Genomic DNA, 26,117 nt, shown 5'->3' with positions numbered 1-26,117 from the left:
AAGGAGGGACGGGCGAGCAAAGGCAGAGCTCAACCCCGGGAGAATGTCGATTGAAATGGGGTGGGGGTAAATCGACTGTCCTAGCTAAGGGGAAAGAGAAAGCTAGGTGCCCACAAAGGACGAGGAATGGGATGGGGAGGGAATGGGGGGAGGGAGGGAGGAGGGGGGGAATGGGGGGAGGGAGGGAGGAGGGGGGAATGGGGCGGGTGGAGGGGGGAATGGGGGGGGGTGGAGGGGGGAGGAGGAGGGAGCGAGGGAAGAAGTAAGAAAAATGATAATGTAAAAGTATCCCGCCCACAAAATCAAAAATCCCTGTTCCTTAGTGAGGGATTATACTCCCGGAGATATCAACCTAGGAAAATTAAAATAAAGAGATGGTGGTAGTGAACCTTATGTCATATAATATACGAGGAATGAATTCACCTGTAAAGAGACAAAAAATCCTGGGGAAAATTAAATATCTAAATGCGGATATAATATTCCTACAAGAGACCCATATCACATATGCATCAAAAATCAGGATATATTCCCGAAACCACCCCATTTGGTACTATGCAGACTAATTTAAAAAAAAATCAAGTGGTGTGGCTATTGGTCTCGCTAGAGGGGTCAGATTTGTGTTAGAAGATAGGTTGGTGGACCCGGAGGGAATATTCCTCTTTTTGAAAGGAAAGTTACATGAAGAAGAGGTCACATTAGCGAACATTTACAGTCCTAATGAAGAAAAGGGGCTTTCTTTGGGAAGATCCTGGGGAAACTAACAAACTTCAAAAAAGGAGGAGTGATCGTGGCCGGGGACCTCAACCTGAGCTTTGATCCAAAAATGGACAATACATCGCGAAACCAAAGGTTCTCGAACCATCAGATCAAGGAGCTCAGGAAAAAGTTATATCAAAGTCAATAAGCGGATATATGGAGAATACTCCATCCAAAAGAAAGGGATTATACTTGTTGTTCAAATATATATGGGACATACTCAAGAATTGACTACTTCTTGATAGAACATCGATGGATCGAGAAAGTATCAGAGGCGACGGTTGGGATCAGGACCTGGTCAGATCACTCCCCCATTACAGTAAAAATGAAAATGGGTAAAGAACTATCTAAAATGACCACTTGGAAAATCAATGAGGAACTGATTAGAAATAAAAAATGGGGAAGGGAAGTACAGAAAGAATTGGAATTCTACTTCCAAAATAATGATATAGATGAAACACCCAAAAACATTATATGGGAAGCACAAAAAGCCTACATGCGGGGTATTCTAATCTCAAAAGGAGTACAAAGGAAAAAAAGAACGAAAAATAAAGACAGACTGATGAGAGAGGTATATGAATTAGAACAAAAACAAAAACAAATAAATAATAATTAAGGGAGAATCAATCCCCCTACTAGAAAGGAAAAAAGAGGAATTAAAAGACCTATTAGAACAGGAAACTAGACAGGAGTTTAATAGAGTAGCAAGAGAGAAATATGTGGAAGGTAATAAGATTGGGAGAAATCTGGCAAGGACCCTCAAAAAAAAAAAGCAATACATTTCATAGACAAGATCAGGAATAAAAATGGGGAATTAGTCCACTCGTCTACCGAGATAGCAAGGGAGTTTCAAAAATATTATGGTAATCTATATGCGGTAAGAGGCAAGGGTAAGCAAGAAAATAATCTTGATAGAGACGAGAAGATTAAAGTCTATTTGGAAAAAGCAAAAATAAAAAAAATAGCTAAGGAAAAATGAATACTCCTAGAGGCACCAATTACAGAACATGAGATAGAAAAAGCTATAAAGGATACCACAGCAGGAAAAAGCCCAGGGCCGGATGGAATTACCGTTAGTTATTATAAACAATGTAAAGATCTTTTAGTCCCAAGGTTGAAAGGGTATATGAATGGACTAGGTACCCAATTTAATATGAGTAGAGAAGCACTTTTAGCTTCAATCACAGTCATCTTAAAAGAAGAGAAAGACCCAACGCTGTGCTCGAGTTATAGACCTATATCTCTCTTGAATGCTGATACCAAGTTGTTTACAAAAATACTAGCAACAAGAATGAAAGGGCTGATGGATGAGTGGATTCATGATGATCAGGCGGGCTTTATACCTGGCAGGCAGGGAAGGATAATGGGATTAGAACGATCCTACTGATGGAACAAATGTTGAAAAATAGAGCTCCGAGTGTGATACTGTCAATAGATGCTGAGAAAGCATTTGACAGGGTCAACTGGGGATTCATGTTAAGAACCTTAGAAGAACTGGGTATAGGACCCAAAATGAAGGCTTGGATTAGTACATTGTACAATCAAACCTCAGCAAAAATAAAAATAAATGGGACATTGTCTGAACCGTTTGAAATGTACAATGGAACGAGACAGGGTTGACCCCTGTCACCAATGTTGTTTGTCATCTCTCTAGAACCCTTGCTTGCAACAATAAGAGAGTGCCCAGACATCAGTGGGGTGGTTGTCGGGGAGGTTGAGCACAAGGTCGCGGCGTTCGCCGACGACTTATTGCTCTACGTCTCCAACCCAAGGATCTCCCTGCCAAATATAATAAAAATCTTCAAGCAATATAGAGAACTCTCAAATTTAAAAATCGACCAAACAAAATCTGAAATATTAAGTATAAATATGAGTATTCAGGAGAGAAACAGGCTAAAAAATAAATTCCCCTTTGTGTGGAGAAGAGAGGAGTTAAAATACATAGGAATTAAATTAACACCAACCCCAGAAAAGTTATATAAAGCAAACTTTATCCCACTATTGAACGAAATAAAAACAGAAATAAATAGATTAATTTCAAGAGCTATATCATGGATGGGAAGAAATAATATCATAAAGATGGCGATCCTTCCAAAAATATCGTATACATTTCAAATGATACCAATACAGATCCCACATGCTTTCTTTAAGACACTAAAATCACTGATAACTTAATTTGTTTGGAAAAATAAAAAACCAAGGATAAAATACACAGCATTAAGCAGAAGTAAAGGAGAAGGGGGGCTTGCACTACCAGACATTAAAAATTATTATCAAGCATCAATTCTTACATGGGTGATGGAATGGGGAAAAAAAGAGAGTAGAAAAAATTGGGTTAAAATTGAAAACACTATAAGCAATACACAACTAGGTAAGATCATTTGGATCCCACCAAAATATAGAAAGTTGAAAAATAACACACATATCATTACACGACGAGCATTAAAAACCTGGGACATAATATATATTAGAGGAAAATTTAAGTATAATTCACCACTGATACCACTACAAGACACAAAATTTTTTGCACCAGGGGAGGGAAGGGAATATGGCAATTGGTTGGGAGAGGAGGATATTAGGTTAAAAGACATAATGGAGAGGGGAAAAATAATCACACTGTTGGATCTTAAAAAAAAGAAAGTAAACTGGAACATAACCGAGTGGAGGCACTGCCAGCTTAGACATTTTGTAGCCTCCCTACCCCACCCAATAAGAGAAATGAATGATCTATCTCCATACGAACAAATGTGTACATCAGAGAAAATAAAGAATAACATCTCAAATATATATAAAATCTTGAACGTAAGGGAGAAGCAGACAGTCCCTCCACTTGTAGAAAAATGGGAAAGTGAATTAGGTACCTGTAGTGAGGGATTCCAGTGGGAAAAATGTATACAATTGGTACATAACTCTGCTATAGATATCAGCATGGCTGAAATGAATTACAAACTGATCTCCAGATGGTATAATACCCCAAACAAAGTGGGGAGATACCATCTGGAGAGTTCAAAACTGGGATGGAGGGGATTTAAGGAAATGGGTACAATGGCACACATCTGGTGGGATTGCCCAAAAATTAAAACCTATTGGAAGGAGGTACTATCATTAATTAAAAAAAAAAATACTAACATAGAGGTTAATGAAGACCCATGGACTTGTCTCTTTCATGGGACAAAAATGTTGATTAAACAATACAAAAATAAATAATAAAAAAACATTGATTCCCCATTTGCTAAATTCAGCAAAAAGCTTAATACCTTTAAACTGGAAAAAAAAGAGGCTCCATCATATAAAGAGTGGGTTTTACGGGTTGAAAAAACAAGAAAGCTAGAACTTCTAAGACCCTGGGGAGAACAGGAGTATGAGAACAGGGTTGAGATTTGGGAGATATGGCAAGATTCTAAAAAGGAAAATCAAGGGATTACTTATTGACTTACTCAAAGAGGAGAGATAGGGGAAGTGGGAAGGGGGGAGAGGGTTGGGAAAAAATAAGGGTTGCTATGGGATTTCCTTCTTTTTTTAAATTGGAGTGATTTGTATTAAAATTTTGTACGCTGAAAACCTTTAATAAAGAAAAAAAAAAAAAGAAAAAGAAAAAGCATAAGCATGCATCCACTTACACCCAACTATGTTTAAACATAAGAATACAGAAGTCAGCTTCACTGCACTATTTTTACGATTGTTGATAGGAAAATCAAAAAAGTCTTTAACAGTCTGATTTGTGCATACACCTTTACAGCTAATGATGTGCATGAGATGAAAAAAAAACATTATAAAACAAAAATGCATAACGAAACAAAGCACTCATGTATGCAGAAGGCTTTCATATTACTCTTCTCCCCGCAGAGTTATTTACCATTCAACAGTGTAAACTGAATATCTAAAATTTTCTTTCGCTTGAGCCAAATGGTTAGGGCATTTCTTTTGTTACTGTTCATTTATTTTTATAATAAACCAATATATATGCATAGCATAGCAACCCAAAAAATACCTAAACAAGAAAAGAACACTAACTACCGGTATTATGAAAGCTAAAAAAGTTTAATTCCTTGCAAGCAAGTTTTCTATATAAATTGTTCCACAAAAGTACTGTACATCAGAACGAGTGCAAAACTAAAAGGTGTAGAAATATGTTTTTTTTTTTTTTGTTTTTGTTTCTTTATCTAAAGTTTTACATTAAGGAGGACCTGTATAGTAAAAGTGATGTCCAAAAAAAGGCAAGCAGAGTGCAAATGACTTAGTCCCCTGTATTTCTTGTAAGCTCCTTGAAGATCGTTTTTTTCCATTATGCTTAGGCACAGTTAACATTTATAGATGATCAATTTAACATACTGAATCTTCAGTGTTTGTATTCAGGCCCATGTAAGGCTGGTGTGTTTTACATTTAGGTTAAATCATCATATAGTATTCCATTCCCTTAGATCTGGCCACAGGCCACATGACTTCATTTAAAAGAGAACCCCAAAAATGAGTAAGGAACACATGGAAACCTTACTGTTCTGAAGTTTGCAGGCTCAGGTTGGGACATTTTTTAAAAAAATACTTATTTTTCTCTGTCATTCTCCCACAGTCAAGTAAATACACATCCTTTTAGGCAGAGGCCTTTCATTAAGCTTCAAGGGACTTTTTAGCAGCTTGATTAAGGCTTTTAGCTGCAATCTATACAGCGTTATCAGCACTTAGATAATCATACCTAAACCCAGACCTGACATGTAAATGCCTTTTACTTTTTGCTCTAGCAGCAGATCAGTGGAGGGCTTTTGTTTTATTCATTTATTCCAGATTATCATGAGCATTCTGGTTATATTTTTAGGCTGATTCTTAATTACAATAACCAATAATCCATATTTCAAAAATATTATTAAACATGAGGGGCAGGACAGTACCTTAGTGGTTCGTACTTTTGTCTTGCAGCAGTAGGGTCATTGGTTTAAATCACAACCACGACACTACCTCCATGGAGTTTGCATGTTCTTTTGTGCTTTCTTGCGCATGTGTCCATCTAGTTCTTTGGTTTTCTCCCACCCTTCAAAGACATGTTAGTAGGTTAATTGGCTCCTGTCTAAATTGTGTATGTATGCATGTGAGTTAGGGATCTTAGATTGTAAGCTTTGTTGAGGGCAAGGACTGATGTGAATGAACAATCTATTTAACTGTTTAAGGTCCGCCCTATAGCAGTTTTACTGCTACAGGATGGCACCTTTGCACCGGATCACGTATATATACTTGTTTCGGCTCTTCCAGTTAGCAAGCGCAGATGCGCACAGCTGGAAGCTCGCTAATACACAGCGGGAGCTGAGCAGCAGGGAGTAGGGACCATGGGCGTCCGCAGAACTTTTTTCAGGTGGGGGCATAATTTTAAGGTCACCCCTGCTCCACCCCTTTTCAACAATGTCATGAAGGGGAGGGGCTTAGTCATTATACTTATTTTGAGTATATTCCCTTAAAGCATGTTATACAGCACAGTGCTTTGCTGTGTAATTTGGCCCCTTCTATCACCTAAAATACCTGGCAGATGCTGCCTGGCTATGTCCTCCCGTCTGTAAACTGACCACGGTATATCATTGCTGCTGAGCCCTGACACCGTGGTCAGTTTACATGCCTTCATCATCCGCAGCCCTCCTGTCCTCCTCTGTCCTCTCTCCCACCCTCCCTGCCTGTCTGCTCCTGTGTCAGTGCCCACCTCCCCTCCTCTCCTGCTGCTGTAGTTTCATTTAAAGTTTCATGTACTGTCTACAGTCTGTTTAATAATCCTGTGTGCCCCTGTGTCTGTTTTTTATAACAATAAGCCATTCTTTACAAGTATAGAGTGTCACTCGCTGCTCACGTGACCCACCACCTCTCTCCTCCTCTCCTCTTCCCCTCCTCCTCCCCTCCCAACTGACATCAGTGAGGAATCCTGCAGGCAGCTGTCAGCCGGAGAGAGGAGAGAGCCGACGGGTCACGTGAGCGGTGCTCAGACCTCTGAAAACTGGTAAAGAACAGCTTATTTTTTTAAAACACAGACACACAGGCACACATGATTATTAAACAGAACAGACAGGATGGAATAAAGTGGCTTAACAACCACTTAAAAGGGGAAGTTGAGATTCCAAGGGGGGGCATTTGCCCCCCCTTGCCCCTACCTGCGGATGCCCATGGTAGGGACTCAATGTCCACTAGCACCCATCGATCCTTCGGTACAGAGAAAGAATGACAGTCTGCCTATAAAAACAAGACAGATTGCCGTTCTGTCAGTAGGGCACGCATTGATACTATGTTCCTGCAAAGCAGGGACAGGATCCATGTCTTCCCCTAGTGAAAGCACCTCCCATAGTACACAGAAACACTAACTAGGCACACAGTTAACCCTTTGATCACCCCTTATGTTAACCCCTTCTCAGCCAGTGTCATTAGTACAGTGACAGTGCATATGTTTAGTACTGATCACTGTATTAGTGTCACTGGTCCTCAAAAAGTGTCAAAATTGTCAGCTAGTGTCAGAATCTCTGCTGCTGTGTCACAGTCCCGCTATAAGTTGCTGGTCGCTGTCATTACTAGTAAAAAATAAAAATATGTAGACGCTATAACTATTGCACAAACCTGTCAATATACGCTTAATGGTGTTTTTTTTTACCAAAAATATGTAGCAGAATACATATTGGCCTACGTTGATGAAGAATTTAGATTTGTTTCATTTTCTTTTATTGGATGTGTTTTATAGCAGAAAGTAAAAAATTTTAGTTTTTTTTTTTTTTTTTCAAAATTGTCGGTCTTTTTTGTTTATAGCGCAAAAAAAAAACCCAAAGGTGATCCAATACTACCGCGACTGTACAATTGTCAGTTAAAGTAACGCAGTGCTGTATCACAGTAATACAGTAATGACCTGGTCATAAAGGGGGGTAAATACATGTTTTTTTTTTTTTTGTTTGTTATGGCTAAGGGGCAATGTTTTTACTACACCTTCAGTATAAGCTGAATCCCTTCATCACAGACTTCTAGTATGCCTATAGTTTTGGATAGTGTGGAATTGTAAGAACCCCTGCCATGTTATTTATTTAGGGTATTTATTTATTGCTGTCTCTGTCCCATTGTGGAGATTTCCATTTACTTCCTGCCACAGAGACAAAACAGGCAGTGAGTTAACATCTTTGCAAAGTGAGAAAATTCCCTTTTAGATAGTCGTCAGTCACCAGAACAGGTGTGACATTGGATTTTTATATTCTTACCGTACCTCACGTTCAAGTGACAACCACAACACTTTGAATTTTCAACCACTTTTTGTCTGACTGACTCGATCACCGATCACCACAATAAATAGTGAGCGTGAATTTTCCCTGTGCAGCAATACAAAAAACAAAGGTTGGCAGAGATTTTAACAGTTTCCTAATCTATCAAAAACGAAAAAAAAAATGGGCTTTAGATATGCTAGTGGACAGGGAAAATGTGTAAGTACGTGATACAATACTTAAATTAGTAGGATTGTTTTTTCAACAATATTTAACTTTTATAAATAGTAGTTTTACATTAAAGATGTGTTCATTTTTGAATTGTGTGGTCCTTTGTCCTTGTGTCCTCTGTATGAAATATTGTGTGTCCTACCTAGAAATTAAAAGGATGAGATCATGGTGTGTATATGTGTATATAAATATATATTAGCGTTCTGTATAATGTTGTCACAGCACAGTTTGTCACTTCCACCTCTTTCCAGATTTGTAATATTGATTTACTGATCTATTTTCCTGCTGACAAGGACATTACAAGGGGATGTCATACATCTTACACACAAAGTTCTGGAGACTGTAGCAAATTTATAGGAGATAGAAGATGTTTCGCCTTATTAATGTGCATATCGTGTCATCTGCCAATAATGTAATGATGACCAGTCTTGTACTGAAGTATCTAGAATCAAATAATGAATCATTTGTCTTGTGGACAAGTACCATCTGTCATCAATATAGTGAGCATTCATTTAAAGCAAGTTTGGGAGAAGTATTAATTACGCAGCTTTTCCTCTTTACAATTTTAACTTGTTAACTGCTATAGTTTCTGCCTTTTATTACATAACTTTGCATCAAGGCTACATTAACATGGATGTAAAGATTTTGCTGATCTTGTTACACATTTTTTTCCCAGCACAAAAGCTTTGGCACCATGATCAGTAAATACTTTCATAAAATTGTCCTGTCCCCACCCCCCCTTACTCATGTCTGGCGTACATGGTATACGCATATGCCCCCAGATGCAGATTTTTGGATTTTGTGCTGTGTTTCTGAATGCAGTGCATGTTCATGCTCCTGTGTGAATGACTCAATTGAAAACAATGCAGCTGGTTTTGGATCAGTAAATAAAAAACACTTGTAAATGCTTTTTTTTTTTTTTTTTTTTTAAGGCCATGTGAATGAAGCCTTACAGTCAGGAGGGAAAATTAAAGCTGGAGATATTTTTCATGGCCATTGTGCAACTAAAACTGTATGTATCAGGTTCACTTATCCAGGGCCATCTTACCAAATGGGCACGCTTGGCAGTTGCCCAAGGGTCCCACTTGCCTGGGGGGCCCCTCCTGCCCCAGCCAACCATTAGTCCCGATTCCCATGTGCATTCTGCCACCAAACTTAGCAAGTGGCAAGTGCCTGTCGGCCCTGCGCTGCTGTTAGGCCACTTGAGCCGTGAAAGGGGAGCCCACAACTGCAGTAATGCCTTTCTGCCTCCACAGTAACAGGCACACACAGGACAGTCGAGTCTGACTCCTGTCCATGTGTGTATTCACCTGACCCAGCCGCCAAACTTGGAAGCTGTCATTAGTCTGGCACTGCTGTACCAATAAATCATAATCAATTTATCAATAATTTGCATTTTTATTCTTGTGGGTGATTGTGTAGGCAGGGCCCCAGAGCACCGCATTGCCCAGTGCCCTTTAATGCTCTTAAGATGGCACTGCACTTATCCCTTCTGTTACTTCTGTTACCTTCACCATTGTCCTCTGCCACTCCACATGCCACTGTAACCAAATAAAAGTACTTAGTACATTACAGGGAATATCGGAGCATGTGATTCTCCAACTTTCTTTCAGGGGACTGGGGTGGCAACAGAGCACCAGGAAGGTAAGTTTTTTTAGGTAGGGGTGATTAAGTGTACTTTACCCTACATGTGTAAGCAAAGTACAAACTTGCATTAGAACAGAATAAGGCACAAGGTAGGATTCTAAGTAGAAACTACAAACTGCGAAATATAATACTTATGACATGATGACACAATTTGAATTAAACATCATATTACCACAGTCAGTGTGATGTCCTCCAGTCAATCAGCCAGGATGATGACATATACCCCCAAAGCACCCCACCCCCTTTGGTACTCATAGGATCAGTGTCTTAGCCTTGCATAAAGTGCCATAAGTAACTGTATTGGTTTGATAGTATAGATATGCTTTTAAGAGATCCAAACTCATCATCAGGTTAAAACGGTACTCCGTTGTTATCATGTTTAGAAGTGTTGAGCCCTGCAGGTTGGGCTCTAATATTTTAAAATTGAAACATGTGGTGCTAAAAGTGCCACTTTAAACTAGTGTTGAAGTACTGTACATCGAAAGCCAAAACTTAGTTTTGGATAGCGTAAGGAGTAGTTAAACCCTTGTAATTTTTTGTCTCTGTCTCTTTGGAGCAATTTTGAATCACATTACGATCTCAAGATCAAACAAGAAGCAAGAGAAAAACTCTGCTCACATAATACTTGCAGCAGTAAAGAGGATGGGCACTCTCACTGGTTTCTCCCAACACAGTGACCAAGATGTCAAAGACAGCTATTTGTCTCCGCTAATGATCAGCAGCCAGTGAAAATGGCTCCTGATCATGCGACCACTGGGACAGCCAATCACAGTGGACATGTGATCAGCCAATCCTTCCTCCCCCAAATGTAAAGACCCTGCTATAGGAAAGCCTGAGCAGGGCAGGAAGGGGTTAAAGTAAGGTAAATCCTCTCTTAGGCCCTGTTCACACCTGTGCATTGTAGGCGGTATGCATTTAAAATCTACATCTTTGATGGACTTTTATCAAAACGTACATTCTTTAGAGTTCAATAGTAATTGCATCTAAAACAGTTGTCACTGCAATAAATGTTTCCATTGAAAAGTTCTCCTTTAATCCTTTTCCAGTGGTAACTCCAAATGTATCATTTTCAATCCCAGTTTACAAATGTAAAAGACAACTCTATCCAAAATAAAATAAAAAAAATCTATAAATGTAAAATACAACTCTATCCAAAAATAAAAATAAAGTTCACTTTGGATACATTTTAAGTTATAAATCACCTCTCCGGTCCATTCAATAAATGTTTTTGCAGACATAATATCAAAACTATTTACAACAATAGTTTGATACATTGTTCTTAGCATCTGAACCAGATTAATACAGGAATGTATTCATGAAAAAAAAAAAATTGCTTAGTTGTTCACTCACCAAAACTGCATATAAATGTATTCTAAATGAATGGGGCAAAATTTAAGGCTATGTTTTCTGCAATTAACATGTGAATGCAGAAAATTCCCCATTACGGCCACTAGATGGCACTTAGGAACATACTTAATTCCTATGATTGCCACTGTCATGTAGTGGCCATACTGCATTATAGCCACTAAATGGCACTATCATTGAAAATAAGATTGCTCCTCAGTGCCATCTAATGGCCATAATGTGATATTTTCTGCTTTCACATAGTCAAATAGCAGTTAATATAGCCTGAGAATATTTGGTATTTCCACATTTGCACAAAAAAAATTGCATGCAGCTTTAATAGACAAACAGCAATGTTTATGAATGCACCCCCAACTGACAAAATTATTTTCTGCCAATTCGGATGTCTAAGATAGGCACAAAAATTATTGTCCCAGTTGCATTGGAGCTGCATTTACTTTTTCTCAATCCTTGTTTCAATAGCTTCCTTTTAAACTGTTTTAATTGAAAATCATATTTACATTCTCACATTTTCGCTGTTCCTTAACAACAATTTTAGATGCAGCTATCACCATGGGAATGGTTCTTCTCAATGAAGCAGCAACTTCAAAGGGAGATGTTGGAAAAAGAAGAAGTGAGTCTTTTTTATTATTTACAAATTACTTAACTATTTCTGCTTTTCTTATTACATTCCTAATGGCTATGTCTTTCTTTATGGCTGCTGGAAGAGAATAGCAAAGCATTTTCTTTTCTTTATTGTGTATTACAATAGTTGAAGTCAGTAAGTAAACATGTCTAAAGTGACTACGAGAACAGAATGCCGTCACTGCCTTAACAAGCCTTCTTGAGTACTTTAGGTGCTCATGGGGTCCTCTATTGTGCAAATTTCAGCAGCTCCTTATTGGCCAAAAAAGGCTGCCTATCATAGTAATAGAATAATTGCAAGATGCATGATGCAGAAGGAGATGGGCCACCGGTTTAAAATTGGGTATGTACAGTATGACTCCATTAACACTTTGTAAAAGCGTATTATATCCCGGGGTATGAATCCCTGAAATGTGTGCCCAATAAAGTGTACAATAAAGTAGTCAGAGCTAGGATAGTCTTCAGACCATTGGGCTTATGCTTCTCTCTATTCAGGAGTAGGACTAGGTGGAAACCTTCTTGGTTCCGCCCCTGAGGCAGTCCCAGAGTGTATACGAACACTTCCTGCTATAGGACCTCAGTTTTTTTCTGCCTAGTCAGGAGTAAGGACATGGCTCTCTGCTGGGATCTGCAGTCCTGGCATTCTTTCCTTTTTAAATTGAATTATTTACTTTCTCTTTGTTATTGTTGTTCCTGTGTGAACTACAATCGACCTGTTCCTATGTAAACTACAATCAACAGCCAGACTGGGCGACGCACTGGATATCCTAGGTCCTTATGGTCTTCCCAGTCTGGCCTGCGAGCGTGACCCAACTACTAGCTCTGTGCTAGGTTGGCCACGACATAGCCCCACTGGACAGGGGGCTGGCCAGGGAGTGAAACACCTAGCGAGGTCGCATAGCCCTGGTCACAACAGCAGTCACGATCAGCGTACCTCGGGCTGCAGCACCCCCATTCCAAGATGGTGCAGTGGACTGCTGGGAGTATCGACCGCCTGGTGCCGTGGTGTGGTGAATAGTGTCCCCCCTCCTTTTTCACTGGGATGGTCGCAGGCCCTCCCCGGGGATTGTAGGCCCCCTCCTGTGTCCTCCCTCCCCCTTCCTCACGTTTTCCCCAAACTCCACAGCGGGGTTCCCCCTGCCTAGGTTGCCCTCACATGCTCCCTGTCTCCCCCTTAGCCCCTTTTGGGGGGGCAGGGGTGTATTTTGTGTAGGGGGGCTTGTCTGGTGTTGGGTTGGAGAAATGTGGGTGTCGCTGTAGAGCTTCCTTTTGGGGGTGCCCGTAACTTGGTGCTGCGGGAGGGGGGACCCTTCCTGGTGGATGCCACTTCCTGGGGTCCAGTGGGGTCCTGGGTCCCGTGCAGCGCCACGTGGCACCACCATTTTGCCATGGATGCTGCATTCAGGCTTCGGAAATGTTTGTGTAGTCCAGCGGCCATGTTTTGGGTTTAACATTGAGAATAACGGCTGCTATTTTCTTGTAGTTTCTGCCTCCTCAGAGTCTGAGGTAGATTTGGCTGCCGCGGCAACAGTCAGCCCACTGGGTTTGCGTTCACACACGCTGAATGCTCTAACAGTGAGGATGAGTCCACCTCCTCCACAGCCGTGCATGAAAAGGCTCTGGTAGAGGCCCTTAATTTGTCAGTGCGGGAAACTTTAAAGTTGGAGGATGCCGCTGCGGTTTGGAAAATCTTCCAAGGTGTTCCCCTTTCCTGCCTATTTTGACGAGATGGTCACTAGTCAGTGGGGTTCCCCAAAATGCATGGTTGGAATACCCAAGCACTTTGCTAGGAGATATCCTTTTGAGGAGTCTCTCCTGAAGAAACTTATGGTTCAATAATGAGGCCAGTGTTTGCTATCACCTTGGTATTTCAGACTTTAACGGAATGGGCAAATATTTTACGCCAGGATCTGGAGGGGATTCAACACACTCCTGAGCTGGCTGATCAGTTGATCAAAGGGTTACAGTACATTTGTGATGCATCTTTGGATGCGGCCTCCTTGGCCGGCAGGGTATCTGTGACGGCGGGGATTCTTAGCCGCATGATATGGTTGAAGTATTGGTCGGCCTACCAGGCTTTTAAAAAGGTGCCGACTGATCTACCTTTTGTAGGTGACAGTTTGTTTGGGGCCTTTATGAAAGAGATCATTAAGGGCCTTATGGGAGGTAAAAGTACATTACTTCTGCAGCCTGCTAGGGGCAAGTGGCCCTTTTGTCCATCTGGATCGCAGAAAAAGGGTTTGAGATCCACTTGTAACTTTGGGGGAGGCTCCAAGAGACCCTGGAATGGTAAGTCAAAAGCGGGCACTTCTGGTTCCGCCGACAAGCCTTCCCCGCATCTGGGGTGGGGAACCATCTTCGCCTTTTTCTAGATCCTTGGACCTTGCTCATTCAGGACTGATGGGTCCACGAGTTGATTCAGTGCGGTTACTAGATCGAGTTTTGGTATTTGCCTCTGGCAAGGTTCTTTCCTTCCAACTTACGCCTATCTCACGATAGGCTACAGGGCCTCTACGGGGCAATGCAGGACTTTTTAGCACAAGGAGTCATTGTGCCGTTCCAGAGTCGGAAATTTTTCAAGGTTTTTATTTAAATCTGTTTACAGTTCCCAGGAAGGAAGGCAAGGTTCGTCCGCTCTTGGATCTCAAGACTCTGAACCAGTGCGGGTTCAGAAATTTCGGATGGTAGTAGCTTTCCTTCATCAAGGGAATCTTCTGGCAATCTATCAATCTCAAGGACACTTACCTTCATATTCCAATATATGTCAGGTATCAGCGTGTTTCTTTGTTTTGCCGTTGGCGAGGAGCATTATCAATTTGTGGCATTACCTTTTGGTCTCGCCTCAGCTCCTCGGGTGTTCACAAAGGTTTTGGCCCCAGTTCTGGCCTTGCTACGACTGAAAGGTATTGTGGTACTGGGTTACCTGGACGATCTGCTTCTGCATGCAGGGTCTTCCTTGGCTCTAGAAGCTGACTTGGACATTACTGTGCAAACTCTACAGGAGTTCGAATGGACACAAAATTTTCAGAAATCTGCGTTGACTCCATCCACCAAAGTGGACTGCTTGGGTCTGACACTGGACTCAGCATCGGCCTGGGTGTTTCTTCCTCAGTCTAAACTTCTGAAGCTACAGGATGCGGTTCGGCTCCTGTTGTCCAACTGTCAGTCTTCACTGAGGACTTGCATGCAAGTGCTGGGTCTGATGGTTTCCACCTTTGAGACGGTTACGTTTGCTCAGTTCCATACCAGACCTCTGCAAAGGGAGATTCTGACCAAATGGAACAAAGATCCGCTGTCTTTGGACAATTTGATCCTGATGAGTCAAGGTTCAGGGGAGTCTGTTATGGTGGCTCCGCGTCCCGGCGCTTCATCTGGGAAAATTCTTTCTTCCCCTGTATTGGACTGTAACCACCACGGATGCCAATCTGTCCTGGTGGGGAGGTGTCTTGGAAGTGTACTCAGCCCAAGGTTTTGACATGAGAGAAGTCCAGGCTGCTGATCAATAGGGATGATCGAACTTTTGAAAAGTTCGGTTCGACCAGAACACCCGAACTTCACGAAAGTTCGGCCCGGATTTCAGAACCCCATTGAAATCAATGGGACCCGAACTTCTGTAATCAAAAAACACCATTTTTAAGCCCTAAAACCCAATAAATGCCCCTAAAAAGTGCCTAGGGTTCTGGGTCATGCCCCATTAACTATTAATCACACAAAAAAAAGTTCTTAAAAATTGTCATTTTTGATAAAAAAGCCAATTATTGAAAAATTAAAAAAAAAAATAAGAGATTTTTTTAATTTTTACTTTGGATTTAGTATCTGGGGGGTCTAAAAGGTGTGCATGTGAAGTTTCAGCTCTGTAGCATGTCCAGAACCATGAAAAAAAAAAAGATAATTTTTCAGTAGAACAGGGATGTGGTTCGGGAGCCTCCTTTAACTTTAACACCTATATGATCTTTTTTTCTGGTTCTGGACATGCTACAGAGCTGAAACTTCACAGGTACACCTTTTAGACCCCCCAGACACAAAATCACACAAAAAAAGTTCTTAAAAATTGTCATTTTTGATAAAAAAGCCAATTATTGAAAAATTAAAAAAAAAAAAAAAAAAAAAAGAGATTTTTTTATTTTTACTTTGGATTTAGTATCTGGGGGGTCTAAAAGGTGTGCATGTGAAGTTTCAGGTCTGTAGCATGTCCAGAACCAGAAAAAAAAAGATCGTTTGTATTAGAAAACTTTAAGCACAGGAATATGGCTTCTCTGCTGTAACACCTTGCCGGTTTAATAGCAGGCATTTTTTTGGGTTCTTTGCAGTCAGGAAAAACATCTGAACTTGTGTATAGTAGTACTGTGCACAAGTTCTGATGTTTTGCCTGCCTCCAAAATTCCCCAAAAAATGCCAGCAAAAACACACCTGGGCATTTTTTTTTTTGACGCTAGCGTTTTTTTTTGGCATTTTTTGGGGTTCTTTTGAGGCAGGCAAAACATCTGAACATGTGTATAGGGGGGATATATAGACATATATGTCTGAATATATACCCCTAGACATATATAGGTGTGATAGTAGCAGAAATAAATGCTTGCGCTAATGAAATCATTTACAGTAATATATTTCTGCTACTATCACACCTATATATGTCTAGGGGTATATATTCAGACATATATGCCTATATATACACCCTATACACATGTTCAGATGTTTTGCCTGCCTCAAAAGAACCCCAAAAAATGCCAAAAAAAACGCTAGCGTCAAAAAAAAAATGCCCAGGTGTGTTTTTGCTGGCATTTTTTGGGGATTTTGGAGGCAGGCAAAACATCAGAACTTGTGCACAGTACCACTATACACAAGTTCAGATGTTTTTCCTGACTGCAAAGAACCCAAAAAAATGCCTGCTATTAAACCGGCAAGGTGTTACAGCAGAGAAGCCATATTCCTGTGCTTAAAGTTTTCTAATACAAACGATCTTTTTTTTCTGGTTCTGGACATGCTACAGACCTGAAACTTCACATGCACACCTTTTAGACCCCCCAGATACTAAATCCAAAGTAAAAATCAAAAAATCTCTTTTTTTTTTTTTTTTTTTTTTTTTTTAATTTTTCAATAATTGGCTTTTTTATCAAAAATGACAATTTTTAAGAACTTTTTTTGTGTGATTTTGTGTCTGGGGGGTCTAAAAGGTGTACCTGTGAAGTTTCAGCTCTGTAGCATGTCCAGAACCCCAAAAAAAGATCATATAAGTGTAAAAGAGGGGTCCCACCATCCCTGCTCTACTGAAAAATTATCTTTTTTTCTGGTTCTGGACATGCTACAGAGCTGAAACTTCACAGGTACACTTTTTAGACCCCCCAGACACTAAATCCAAAAAAAGTCATGCCTGCCTCCAAAAATGCCCGATAAATGCAAGAAAAAGCGCCGTAGAGAAGCCGTATTCCTGTTCTAATAAAAATGATAAGAAAATGCTAATTTTTGGGGGGTTCTGGACATGCTACAGAGCTGAAACTTCACATGTACACTTTTTAGACCCCCCAGATACTAAATCCAAAGTAAAAATCAAAAAATCTCTTTTTTTTTTTTTTTTTTTTAAATTTTTCAATAATTGGCTTTTTTATCAAAAATGACAATTTTTAAGAACTTTTTTTTTTGTGTGATTTTGTGTCTGGGGGGTCTAAAAGGTGTACCTGTGAAGTTTCAGCTCTGTAGCATGTCCAGAACCATAAAAAAAAAGATCGTTTGTATTAGAAAACTTTAAGCACAGGAATATGGCTTCTCTGCTGTAACACCTTGCCGGTTTAATAGCAGGCATTTTTTTGGGTTCTTTGCAGTCAGGAAAAACATCTGAACTTGTGTATAGTGGTACTGTGCACAAGTTCTGATGTTTTGCCTGCCTCCAAAACCCCCCAAAAAATGCCAGCAAAAACACACCTGGGCATTTTTTTTTTTGACGCTAGCGTTTTTTTTGGCATTTTTTGGGGTTCTTTTGAGGCAGGCAAAACATCTGAACTTGTGTATAGTGGTACTGTGCACAAGTTCTGATGTTTTGCCTGCCTCCAAAACCCCCCAAAAAATGCCAGCAAAAACACACCTGGGCATTTTTTTTTTTTGACACTAGCGTTTTTTTGGCATTTTTTGGGGTTCTTTTGAGGCAGGCAAAACATCTGAACATGTGTATAGGGGGTATATATAGGCATATATGTCTGAATATATACCCCTAGACATATATAGGTGTGATAGTAGCAGAAATATATTACTGTAAATGATTTCATTAGCGCAAGCATTTATTTCTGCTACTATCACACCTATATATGTCTAGGGGTATATATTCAGACATATATGTCTATATATACCCCCTATACACATATTCAGATGTCATGTCTGACATCAAACATGTCCTCAAAAAAGCACTGGCAGTGGCAGCCCCTGCAGCATTAAAAAATGCTTGCTGGTGAGAAGCCACATTCCTGTCCCGAAGCAGAGAAATGATCATTTCTCTATAGCGGTCACCCTGCTATGGAAGGGTTTTGTCACCCTGCCATAGCAGTCACTGTCAGTTAACCCTACACTACACTACGGTCCCCTGACACTTAACACTTTCCCTACAGAAACTAAATTTTTGAAGCTAACTTAAGTGTAAAGGAGCACTCTAACTACACTAGATATCCCTTTCCTCACACTAAAAATAGCTAAATGACACTTTTAAAGTAAAATTAACAGAACTGCTTCCACTCTCTTCCATGTCCAGTATAACAATGCTGGGAATATGGCGGGGGCGATCTTATATACTGGGGGGCGTATTCACTAATGATTGGTCTAGGGACCCCCTAGTCACTCCAATCACATTCCTAGCATTCTTCTGCCCCCTCAATTGACTTTTGCTAATGGTTCTGGTCCAATCACGGGCTTTTAAAGCCCATTTCCTGAAGCATTGCATTTTGGGCGGTTCTGGTTGCCGAATTCCGAACTTTTTGGGCAAAAAGTTCTAAATTCGGCCGAACCTCGAACACCCAATGTTCGGGCCGAACCGATGGTGGACCCGAACCGTTCGATCATCCCTACTGATCAACATCCTGGAAATGTGGGTGATTAGGCTTTGTCTGTCTCAATGGATTGATTGTCTACAGGGACACCCTGTACGGATACAGTCGGACAATGCTACGACTGTGGCATATGTCAATTATCAAGGGGGCACGAGGAGTGCCCTGGTGGCCCGGGAAGTGGCCAGTATCTTGAGGTGGGCAGAACTATATGTTCCGGCCCTCTCTGCTGTGCACATTTTGGGGGTAGAGAATTGGCAAGCAGACTATATCAGTCGGCAGACGTTGGATCCAGGAGAATGAACTCTTCACCCGGAGGGGTTTTATCAGCTGTGCCTTTAGTGGGGACCCCCAATGTGGACCTTCTGGCCTCCCATCTCCACAGGAAGGTGCAAAGTCTCAGGATCTCCTGGCCGATGCTGCAGATGCCCTGGTTGCCCCTTGGGGTCAGTATTGTCTGATTTATGCCTTTCCTCCCAATACAACTACTGTCGAGACTGCTATGCAGAATTGAGGTAGAAGGGATTCCAGTCATTCTTGTGGCACCAGACTGGCTTCGTAGGTCTTGGTACGAAGGCCTGGTAAGGCTGGTAGCAGACGTCCCTTGGAATCTTCCTTTCAGGGAAGATCTTCTGTCTCAGGGACCAATCTTTCATCCTAAGAGTAGGATTGGGGTGCACCCGCGCTATGGATAATACCACAAATACTGAGTTTTTTAGTTTTAAAACTGTTTAAGACGGTTTAAAAACCGGGGGGACCAGATGGTTGTGCTGCCTCCAACTTACTGCAAGGGTAAAAGTATTGTGGGGGTCAGGGGGTATTGGTATGGGGCGCTACCACCTTGTACAACAAAATCAATGGTGTATGTCGTCCCACGAGAAAAGTGCACTGTGCTCATATAATGGCAAATATGTGCAAAAATGTTTTTGTATAATAACATATAAGGTGCTGCGTGCTTAAAAGAAATGATACAATGTGCAAACAGTGCAAGAAAAAATGGTACTCTCAACAGTACGTTTTGCTAAGTGGATTGTACCGTCTGTGTGTCAATCAACGGATGTATACTGAAAATGCGACCATCAGCCGATGGTCGGTGAGAAAGTGCCGAAGTGCAAAATAAGTGAATAAACAGTAAATGAAGAACTTTTATTGTGACATCCCCTTGCGGGGGAGACTAACATCCGTGATTGGTAAAACCAATATCAATACAATGGAGTGATAAGTGAGTTGCGCTTTTATAGCGCGTGCTGGGAGTGAAAAGTGCTTGATACCGGAGGCAAAGCACTTACCAAGAACTTTCCCTTACTCCACGTTCAGCCTGGTTGGTTATTTCTCCCCTTAATATGATGCCTGCAACGCTTTGCGTTTGGATGATTCACCGATGTTGTTGTACTTGCATCTAGAGAGTCAGTGTACAAAACCAAAAAAGGCTTCCTTTGCGTAGTACAGCATTACATTAAGGAAAAAAATGTAGCGACTCACTGTTAAGGAAGTTCAACGTCAGCTTGTTCAGTGTGTTTCTGGCGTACGGCCGCGCGGCGCTTCCGCGTTCCATCGGCCAGAACCACCTAACCGGAAGTGACGTATGACGCTGGTTGCCGCTCTACGCATTTTGTCACTGCGACGTCATCTGGGGCGGTGCTATGCTACGTACTCTCGCAGTTTATATAGGCCTCCGTATCCTAGTTACCGCTTTGTGTACCTCTGCCATATTGGTAACCTCGTTGAGGTCGCGCCGGCGGCCATCTTGGTACCTCCGAGCCCATTATAAACCGGTCAACATATCCGGGATACAGAGTTTTATTTATATCACGTGAACTTCCTTATACAGCGGGCCCCAAACGTTTATCAAAATACATACATCTCATAAAGCGTGTGGTAGGCTAACTTTACTATAATAAGTGACAACATCTTTCATCCTGCTTTACGGTTGCTTGTTTTAACAGTCTGGCTATTGAAAGCCAGGTGCTGAAGGACAGAGGGCTGTCGGAGTCGGTGATTCCTACGCTGTTAAAAGCTAGGAAATCTACTTCCAGGAAGGTTTATCATAGAGTTTGGAAGGTGTACATTACTTGATGTGAGTCTCGGGGGGTTTCTTCCCGTTCCTTTTCTGTGTCTCGCCTGTTGGAGTTTCTACAACTAGATGTAGATCAACGTTTGGCTCTGGGCACCATTAAGGGCCAGATTTCCGCTTTGGCCATATGTTTCCAAAGGCTGTTAGCGGCGAAGTCCTTGGTTCACACTTTTTTGTGCAGGGAGTTCACCATCTGGCTCCTCCGGTGCGATCCCTGGTACCTCCGTGGGACCTCAATTTGGTACTGTTGGTGCTTCAAAAGCCTCCTTTTGAAAACATCTGTGATCTCCCTCTGCTCACTCTGTCCCAGAAGGTGGCCTTTTTAGTCACTATTACTTCTGCACGAAGGGTGTTGGAGCTGGCTGTGTTGTCCTGTCACCTTACCTGGTGATTCACAGGGACAAAGTGGTGTTGCGACCCTGTCAGGCGTTCCTTCCTAAGGTTGTCTTGGGGTTTCATTTGAATGAAGACACTGTGTTACCTTCCTTATGTCCTAAGCCAAAATATCCTAAATAAATTGCTTTACATTCCTTGGATGTTGTCAGGGTGATTTGGTGTACCTGGCAGTGACTGAGCCCATTCGGAAATCCGATTCTTTGTTTGTTCTTATGGATGGACCTCGTAAGGGGAAGCCCCCATCTGCTGCGACCATTTCCAGATTGATCCGGCAGACAGTGGTGCAGACCTATTCTATTAAGGGTCAGGTTCCTCCTTTCCCTGTTAAAGCGCATTCTACACGGGCTCTTAGCGCCTCCTGGGCCTTCCGTCATCAAGCGTCAGTGGTTCAGGTGTGCAAGGCGGCTACCTGGTCGTCTGTACACACATTCACAAAATTTTATAAGGCGGATGTACTTGCATCTTCGTATGCAGCGTTTGGCTGCAATGTTTTGCAGGCTGCTGTTGCAGAGCCTTCTGCTTCTTGAGGGTGTATTTTTTTCCTGGTGGTGAGCTCCAGTTTTTACCTGGTTGGCTATGTTTAGCCTTGTTGGGAATTCTACCTATTGCTGTGTTTTCCCACCCCTAATGTTGATACTGCTTTGGGACATCCCAATGGTCTGAAGAATTGAAGCTGTGTCTGTCAATGAACAAAAGAGAAAACTGGATTTTTGTCTTACCGTAAAATCCTTTTCTCTGAGGTTCACTGGTGGACACAGCACCCGCCCCTCTGTTGGGTTGTTATATGTTCTTCTGACACCGCTTGTTACAATCTGAAGTCCTATAGCAGGAAGTGATGGTGTACCCTCTGGGAATGCCTCAGGGGCGCAACCAAAAAGGTTTCCGCCTAGTCACACTCCTGAAGAGAGAGCAGCATAAGCCCAATGGTCTGAAGACATGAAGCTGTGTCAGTCAGTAAACTTCAGAGAAAAGGATTTTAAAATAAGACAGAAATCCAGTTTTACCAAAATATCCATATACCAATCAATATGGTGTCTATATGCAATATTCTATTTTTATACAACTAACAAATACTAAGGTACTGTGCAATTAAGTCCATAAAAAGGTGTCCAATAAATCTTCAATGCTTTTAAAAAAGTGCCACAGTGCTGTGCAAACAATATATAAAATACAATGCAATAATAAAAAGTGCTATAGTGCTGTGCAAAAAAGTCCATAAAAACTGTCCAAAAACACTTCAAAGCTTTTAAAAAGTGCCACTGTGCTGTGCAAGCAATATACGTGTTCCTAATCTTCCAACAACCTGCTCTGGTGCTCCACCACCTTTGCCCCACCAGAGAACTCACCCGATCTCCACGACCACCCACTGCAGGTAGATCATTTATAGCATGTTGTTCTAAGAGGGTTCCCAATAGTTCTAATGTTCCTCCTCTACGTGGTTTAACCAGCAATCCTCTCACATAGCCCTTTCATACGTCACATGAAAAAAGCAAAAGGGGATCTGACAGCATAGTGTAAAACCTTAAGCATTTATATGAAAAAACTCAATACTCCTACTCACATGTAGTCTACACTTTGCACCAAGGGGTATTAAACAATGAAAACGCATTAAAATTAACTGCAGTGCAATCTTTGATACATTAACTTTGTGTCATATCACGCATTACTACTCTTGCTAGCTCCTTCCCAGTCTGCCCCGGGTGTAGTTTGCTAAAGTTCTTTAATAAAGGTTCCTAAGGAAGAAGCTTTTGAGTTATCGAGTTGCTGGCTCATGATCTTATGGACTTGTACTGAATGCTACAGCCTGGGCACCGTACTCCACTCATACATTTTCCAATACTGCAGATGAGCTTGGGTGATTCTCGTGTCTCTATTGATATTGTTCATACATCTGCTCCGTCTAAGAAGATTGGGGCTTATCCATCTATATGAGTTAGAGCACAGCTTCGTATCATCACTTCTTGTAATATGAACACACAGCATGATGCTGATATCCAGGGGAGTGATCAACCTGAGGCCATACATATGATCCTTCCATTCTGGATTGGTGCATCCCAAGTTTTTACCAAAGATGACAGAGCATCAACATCAGGGGCTTTATGTAAATCTGCTTTTGATAAATTAAACACTTTGATGCAAAAAGAGATGCGACTCACACAGATTACAAAAATACATTGATGAAAATATGATACCCAGAGGTCTGAGAATTAAAAAAGCACCATCGATTGTCTATTCTGATATATTCAAAGCAGAATAGAATGACATCCTAAGACAGTGTTCTATAAAACTCAGGAGACTCATGTCATATAAAGAGAAACTTTTGGTGGAGGTAAATCATGACATTGTGCCTTTAAAGGAATCCGTTATCCAATTATGTTTTTTGCCATCATATGACAGTTTAAACCAGAATCTTTAGACAAATATAAAAATCTTGGAACAGAAATCATGGAAACAAAAATATCCAAGTTTTATTAGATCTGCAGGACTATCAGGGTGGCACTGTGTATGTATCGGAATCAAAAAATGTCCACAATCCATTTAAAAAAAAAAGACCGGGATCTACAACCGATAAAATAGTTAACTTGAGCTCACCGGAAGCTTTAAACACTAAATTGGAATTTTCTGACACAGCTGAGACAAGATCACGAAACAAAGCTCTCCCGTCCACCCTTTTAAAAAGGAAGAAGAAAACAGAACAAGACGTGGGGGGAAAAACAGACAAGACAGACTACAAGAAATATCCAAAGCGAACCAGGAAGCCCAAGGAATGGGTATTTTCTACAATTTTGGACATTAATCGGTTCATTAGAAACCACCTGCTAAAAAATAATTTTTTGCAAGAGACAGTGGAAAATGATTCCAATACCACACACACCACAATCAGATGATCGTTCATCTTTTTTTGTTTGATCATCTAACCATGCTATCCACTCTTGAAAACCTTCAATCTGATTCTGATGGGGACAACACAGAATTGGGAAAAGTCTTATTTCCATGAGGGATAAATATTTTTACCCCATAGAGGCTCAGAATGAAGCAGTTGACTCCTTTCAAAATATTATAGAGATTGAGTTAAATAAATTAAAGGAGTCATTCAGGTCACACAGGTTTTCGGCTAAATTTAATTTAACTAAAGCAGAACATCTAGCTCTTCAGGGTCTCAAGGATAGGAAAGACATTACTATCCGTCAAGAGGACAAGGGTGGTTCGGTTGTGGTTTTAGACATTGTCATAAATTGGAGGCATTAGGGCAGTTGAATGATAAAAAAAAACACTTTTTGTTTAAAGAGGTTGTAAACCCCTGGACAAAAAAAAAAAAAACTTGCAAGACAAACTTGTAAGTAAACTTGTAAGACAAAGGCATTATGAGCTAGTATGCATCGCATACTATCTCATTATTAAATATTTACCTTAGAATGAAGCCCTTCCAGCGGCGTCCCCTCACTGCTGAGACGGCTGACATCTTCTTCTGGGTTCCTGGGCTCTGATGCTGTGAGTGGCCAGGGCCAAGATGACGTCATTCCCACAAATGCGTGGGAGCTGACTGCTTGCCACATGGGCTCTGAAGGTCCACCACAGTAAGCCGGGCCTTCGGAAGCGCATGTGTTGATGATGTCATCGACTCCATGCACTCTGAATATCTCCTAAACTGTTTAGGAGATATTCACAGTACCTACAGGTAAGCTTTATTATAGGCTTACCTGAAGGTACAAGTGGTGTAACAAAGTTTACAACCACTTTAACACTGATCCCACTATGATCATACAACAAAAGTTATTACACCTCTCTGATGAAGGCAGGGATCTGGGAGTGATGGATCAGAAAACTATGGATATCCTATTTGTTGATAAATCCATCATACTAATATTCCATCATCTCCCAAAAGTTCTCTCCTGTCCAGGGTCGCCCCATTGTGGCAGGCAATGGGTCCTTACTGGAAAGACTTAGCGAGTGGGTTGATGAACATCTTCAACCCCTCGTCATTCATCTGCCAGGTTATTTCAAGGACACTGGGCATCTTTTAGCCCATACACATGAAATCAAGTGGTCATCAGCCAATACTTGGATTACTGTTGATGTCAAAGCATAGTACTCTTGTATACCACACCACCTAGCCCTTGAAGATGTCAAACATCATTCACATGATACATTTGCTATAGCCAAGCTTTTTTGTGAGTTTTTGTATCTGGTCTTTGAGCTCCTGTTAAAACATAATTACTTACAGAATAAAGGTCAGTATAAATGGCTCACTCTCAGTTTTAGCGGACGGCACAAAAATAAGCCGGGCAATAACTTTACATCAGGACATATACATTTTACAGGAAAACCTGAATAAAATAATGGGGTGGGCAACTACATGACAGATGAGGTTTAATGTTGATTAAATTCAATGATTATTGACTTTGGCACATGTACACCTACACAGGTTGAACTGGATGGACTATTGTCTTTATTCAACCTTACCTACTTTGAAACTATTAAACATCTTGTTTGATTCTAAATTCTACATACAATGTCAAGGAGCCTCGAAGGGAGCTACATTTTCCTCCTCACTGGCAAATTTATACATGGGTTGGTGGTAGGAAATCTTTCACTTCACTCATGACAATCCTTTCAGGGTGCAAATAGATTGGTGCTGTCATTTTATTGACAACTTGATTTTTGTGTGGAGTGGTCTGGTTCATGTGATAGATTCTTTTATTTTGTATCTGAATAACAATCACTTGAAATTGGAGTTTACCTACAATTTTCATTCTGAAAGGATTGATTATTTAGATGTAACTTTAA

The 26,117-nt window shown here is 41.0% G+C and overlaps 1 protein-coding gene across 1 annotated transcript in view; it reads left to right on the top strand.

The window, feature by feature from the left end:
- Positions 1 to 26,117, top strand: part of TUSC3 (tumor suppressor candidate 3) — a 457,774-nt gene that overhangs the window by 406,878 nt on the left and 24,779 nt on the right. The window contains exon 8 of the mRNA XM_082244046.1: positions 11,746 to 11,820. Coding sequence (XP_082100172.1) covers positions 11,746 to 11,820 — 75 coding nt within the window. The remainder of the gene's footprint in view (positions 1 to 11,745; positions 11,821 to 26,117) is intronic.

This window comes from Pelophylax lessonae, assembly GCF_965119305.1.
Source record: "Pelophylax lessonae genome assembly, chromosome: 1".
NCBI lineage: Eukaryota > Metazoa > Chordata > Amphibia > Anura > Ranidae > Pelophylax > Pelophylax lessonae.
This window is presented reverse-complemented; position numbering and strand designations above follow the sequence as displayed.